Source organism: Gavialis gangeticus, unplaced genomic scaffold, assembly GCF_001723915.1.
Source record: "Gavialis gangeticus isolate Ggan-Ray unplaced genomic scaffold, GavGan_comp1, whole genome shotgun sequence".
Lineage (NCBI taxonomy): Eukaryota > Metazoa > Chordata > Crocodylia > Gavialidae > Gavialis > Gavialis gangeticus.
Window position 1 is genome coordinate 152,411 of NW_017728985.1, and position 5,712 is coordinate 158,122.

General features: G+C 39.4%; 1 protein-coding gene across 5 annotated transcripts in view; it reads right to left on the reverse strand.

The window, feature by feature from the left end:
- Positions 1 to 1,844: 1,844 nt before the first annotated feature.
- Positions 1,845 to 5,712, reverse strand: part of GARNL3 (GTPase activating Rap/RanGAP domain like 3) — a 147,005-nt gene continuing 143,137 nt past the window's right edge. For all 5 annotated transcript variants that reach the window (XM_019514037.1, XM_019514027.1, XM_019514047.1 and 2 more), the window contains 3 exons: positions 4,765 to 4,974; positions 4,208 to 4,319; positions 1,845 to 2,920 (listed from right to left, as the gene is read on the reverse strand). In XM_019514037.1, coding sequence (XP_019369582.1) covers positions 2,764 to 2,920; positions 4,208 to 4,319; positions 4,765 to 4,974 — 479 coding nt within the window. In that variant the 3' untranslated portion in view covers positions 1,845 to 2,763. The remainder of the gene's footprint in view (positions 2,921 to 4,207; positions 4,320 to 4,764; positions 4,975 to 5,712) is intronic.

Sequence of the window (5,712 nt, forward strand, 5' to 3'; positions counted from 1 at the left end):
AACACACCACCCCTCCCACACCTTTTTTTTTTTTTTTTTTTTTTAAAGGTGTGCTGTTCCCTCAAAATTGTTCCAACAACTAACAGTCTTCCTATTACAAACACATCCTGAATTATCAGTTTAAAACTCATCTCGATTTTCTCCCTGTTTATCTTGGATGATACTATCTTGGAGCCACGCAATGCTGTGATTACACGCAGAATTCAGAGGTTCTATGAAGGTGAAGAAAACTAAGCCTTGGGAAAAGCCACTTCGTGGCTACTGTGTTTCAGCTCTTCTGATCTCTGCACTGCCCCCTCCCCCAGGCCTTTCCAGTCCCTTCTGGATGGAAGATGCACTGGTTTGTTCAGGCCCTTCAGTTTGCCTTTTTAACTCCCCCATAGCATTGGGCTCTAGTCAACTCTCCTTGATTCACAGGCTGCCACATGTGGACCATGCTACAGCAGTGGGGAACAGAGAATTGCAAAATCTTTTCTGGTCTACAATCTAATATTTTAACATTTCAAAACAAAATTTCCAATTATAGTTTATTTTAACTAAAGCCTGGGATTGCAGCACATCAATACAGGCTTCACAATGACTAGAACATGGACACATGAGCAACATGGAAGTGGCACAGTGCATCCAGAGAGAGGGCCACAGGGTAAGAAGTAACAGCAATTGTTCCAGCCTTCATTAGCAGCTGGTAGTGCAATTAGTTTTCCTTACATGGGTGCAGTTGAGCCCAATCTAGGGTCAAATGACACGTTCACATAGTGTGCCCTAAATGCAGTTACATAAAGAATCTCTCGCACAGAAATGTTACAACAGGCGTTGACAGTGTTTTGGGGCAGTCTGCCAAAAACACCCAAAACCCTGACCTGTAAGATGCTGGCATGCCAGGAGCTGATGGTGGGGGAGACACAAGGGGCCCAATCCTTGTTGTGGGAGCATAGCCCCAACCCCTTCCCCATCATCTGCCCCAAGGCATGCGTGGCAAACAAAATGCCTTGGCATGCCACACACTGGCGCTTGTGCTGGGGGTTGCCTATCCCTGTGTTACAACCTTCACCAGAAATGTGTGCCTGACCTGTCAGTTTTCAGCTTGATTGTTTAGCCTGAGCTGAACTGGTAAATGGCACAGGGCGCATATAAGCTCCTTCCAATAACTGTGGAATGGAAATTTGTGCCAAAAACATTTAGCTAGTTTTTGATGTTTTGTCTTAATATTACAACCTACGGGTTTACAGTTTAAAAAATGTTGTGATCATAACCAATCACAACAGCAAAAAGTATTACTTCTTTCCTTGGTCAGCTGCTACAAGCAAGAAGAAATGATCTTTTCCATTAAGCTAATCTTTTAAGGGAAGCAATTACAACTACATAGATGTTAGGAAAACAGAACAGGGCACTTGGTAGAAAACTATATATTCAGATGTACTGAATAAAAAGGCAGAAAGTTGCAAATGTTTCTGCTTAGAAGAAATAGGAAATCATGGCATAAGGATGACATCACAAAAGAAATATGGGGTACAGAAGTATTTCTAGTTACAGAGCCAGAGGTAATTTGCAAACAGCTAAAATCTTAATTTTTTTTAATAGGATAAGAACACTTCATTTTAATTAAAAAGCCTCTCTCTAATTTCTTCTTGAAATAATTTTGTTTTGTTTTATTTAGTTGGGTTTTTTTTTAAATACAGGAAAGGCATCAAAATCACATGTTGTTAACGAAACCCTGTCCTTCCAACAACCCATGTTTTACTTCCATTATTTCCACTGTAAAAAGATTGCTGCTCCCCACCTGACTCTTCAGCCTGGACCTACTAAACGAAGTATGGCTTTTAGAAATACTCCATCATTGTACCTTTCATATATTTGATGCACACGTACACAACATCTACTACTGATATCTGCCTATTAACAAGAGATTTACCTTTGAACCCAAATATTATGGACCGTGGAAGGAGAAATCAGATCTTGCTCCTACACATTGTTTATTATAAAAGTCTGTAGGAACACCAAAGGCATAATATTCTGGCTGATGGGTAAACCTGATGCATATCGCTTCTTGCTCTGTCACAGATTATTCATTTTAAAAGTATAATTTGAAGGTACATGGTTTTAAAAAAATCTGCATTTCAGGATATTTGCACTCAAGACTGGTTTCAGGTTCCTCTAAGAAATTTGTGCGGAGAAAGATCAGCGTGAGGGAAGCAGTATACTCTTATCTTACCTGACATCCTTCGTTCTTCAGTAAACATAACAGAACAGCATCACATCAGGGATAGTGGATCCTGACTGAAAAGAATCTAGTTACAAGGTTGACATTTTTTACAGATAAAAAGCATAGAGGTGGGTTTCCTTATAAAAAAGTATCTTACTAGGTGACACTGAGGCTGTACTGTAGAACAATTCAGAATCCAGATGGTTGCAAGTCACTTAGTTGCATGTTACTTTCAGCCAGGTGCTTGAAAGGTACTAACTTTAGAGTAAGTTAGAATGAATACTTTTATTTACTTAAAAGTTTCAGCCTAAACCTCTTGTTGTTATCTACCATCTTATTACAACCAGAACCACTGGTTCTTTAACTGAGAGAGACAAAAACATAAGCATCACCAATTCAGGCCCAGTTCACAAGAACAAGTTGAGTTCTATGAAGAGTAATCACCAATACATTCCATTTCCAGTCACATTTTACCACTGGAAACAGTGCTGTGACATTCCTACATGGCCTACAGAATTATAAGAAAAGGAAAGGAAAGAACAGGGATCTTTAGATTGTCTTCACTTCAAGTCAATGATGTCTTCATCAAATGAAGCAGTAAGCTGAAACAGGTAGCTAGATGATGGACTGTCTTCCCTGCTTACTGCAGTATCAGGATCTGAACTGGTGGAAAGGTGGCGGCCTTCAGAATTTCTTTCAAAGGAGCTTGAAATTATCCTGCAAGAAGGAAGACAGAGTTGCTGTAAACATTTCCAGATGAAAGAGAATAGCAGTATAAGTGCCTATCCCTGGACTCAAGCAGGTTAATCTATGGGCAGAGTCAAAACGCTTGCTGTCCTGAGAATTGCATTTCATTCCTCCTCTTTTGAAAAAACCAAAAACCACTCTGATTTTCCACTTATTCTCACTAACTTGGTCATTAGAAAATGGTAACAAATATCATGTTCACAAACTTAATTTTACTGAGTAGCCAGTGTGGTAGAAGTGATCTCTCTTATTAGGCCAACTAGACAGTTGCACCCAAAAAACAAAAACTTTATTTGCAAGCTTTTCAGGCACATGCGCCCTTCCTCAGACATTAGAGAATGCAAAGGCTGTAAAATTTCTACCAAGTAGAAATGAGAAATGTTACAATCTTTGCAATCTCTGATGCCTGAGGAAGGGCGTTTGCCCAAAAGCTTGCAAATAAAGAACATTTTTTTGCAACTGTGTAGTTGGTCTAATAAAAGATATTACACCTCTACCACACTGACTGCTTGTACTTTTAGACCAACATGGCTATAACCTTTATCCCTAAATTTACTCAAACGTTCAGTTGCCCTCCCCTCTCCCTGCCCCAGTATTTTTTTTCCTTCCTTTTCAAGGTCCTGAAATCAGTTTCATACTGTTTTAAATAATAGAGAATAAAAGTAATGAAGCATCATTAGTAATGAGTCAAACCCTGCTGCCTCTGCCCTGTATAAGTAAGGATTCCATCACGCAGAGTGCTATGGCATAGGATCAGATGAGGAGGACTGGACAGACAAGTTCCATACATGCTGCTCTGCCAAATTTCTTTGCAGCAACAAGGCCTGTGGGAAGGAAGGAAGTGGCCAATAAGTTCATACCATGTGGGTCTCCTAGAAAAATCCCTATTGATGGAGGTTGAGCCATGATGCCAACCATACAAAGACCCACTCTGACTGCCTGTTAGGTTCAGCCAGATGCAACATACAAGTCTTTGTTATAAAAGAGCAAGAAACCCAAGATTTAATCTTAAAACGGCAACAGAAGCTTATTCAAAAAAGTCGTGGACCAGTTCTGACTCACCAAAGCAACATGAAGAACAACCTCTTACTTAAACAGCTCATAGGGTAAAATCATTGTAGAACAGCTCTGAGGTCCAATTTAAGCCAAGGTAATTATGATATGCATTGTGTACATACCATTAGGACAACTCTGTTTGCATCCCAAGGACATAATGCTTTAATTTAGTGAGATTCTTTTAGAGGTCTCCTTATTTACCTGTCACTGCTAGTTGACCTTATTGCTCCATGCTTACGGTCTGACTGTTTTCGAGGAAGTTTCTTTTGCTTCTGCACTCCTTCTGACTTAGGAACTGGCTCATCCAAGAGGCCTTAAGGAAGGAATAAAAAGTTTAGTTGCCAAAAGAGGCTAAATGTTAATTGGGATGTTATAGCTATAATATCTCTCACTGCCTTCTGTCAGTTACTAGTTACATTCTGATTGGCTTAAAATACCAACCTGTGTGGATTTCATAGGATTATAGGAAGGAAGGCTGGAAGAGACCTCATGAGGTCATCTGGTCAAGTCCCCTAACTCAAGGCAGGATCATCCCCAACTAAACTGTCTCAACCAAGTGTCTGTCTCAGATAACTTATCAAAGGATTTATGCAATCTCTGTATACTGAGGCTGTTTTTTTTTAAATTGATGCTGTTTCATTTTTTTTCATATTGTCTTCTCAGTACCAATCAATCTCCAGAATCAAGTGGGTGACCCAAAATTTCCAGGTGATATAAATAGCAACTGATCACTACAACCAAAAATAAGGAGATTCTACCCAGTAGTTCTTTGCGTGTCCTGATTGCTATTTCTTTAATTTCCATACGAGATAAGGATAATGAGTGAGTAACAGGGACAGAGGTGATTCCACTTGGCGTTGGGGTAGCGATGACCTTAGGGACTAAAGGCGACTTCAGAGGACGTTCAATGCTCCTACCAACCAGGTTACTGAGAGGAATTTTGTACAAGTTTTTATACCGAACTTCACCTGAAATAAACACAGCAAGAAAAACAAACAGTAACAGATCCTTCATTCTGTCATAGTAATTAGAGTTTCTCATACTAGTCTTTACCACTTGAGTGCTGGCAGCAGGCACCACACTGCTACATGTAATCTAACATACTGCCCCTTTTCCTGCAAAGCTTGCAATCTACATAGATAATTACTGGCCATAAATACGTACTGGAATCAGACAGATAATACTGCTAACAGGACTGGTGTTATAGTAATGACAGTATTTTTCAGTCACAGGGTGAAGCTGAGGGAGAAACAGACATATACAATGCAAATCTAAATGTCTACAGGACAAAACATATTATACAGCAATACACGTGCTATCTAGGTGCCTAAAGTGAAACAGTATTCCCATCCTAAGCATCCATTGTTTAAAGAGAAGTTCTTAGCAGAATGCGAGGCAGACAAGGTTCTTTGGGTGAATCTGATATCTTTTATTAGACCAATTTAAGTTGATCTAATACACCCCTGTAACAGAATGTGATAAACTATTCCCCAATTCACACTTTTTCATGGCCCAAATCTTCTATGACTCTACCCCCAGAAGGCCAAAATACAGCCTGTATATTTATGCAAATACTTGTATGCATCCACCAGTTCTCTTTTCTGAGGGTCTACCACACATAGTTTTCTGCTTTTCCTCCACCTCAAAGAAAAACCATGGTTTTCTGAAACATCACTACTTTTTTTTTTTTTTTTTTTTTTTTTTTT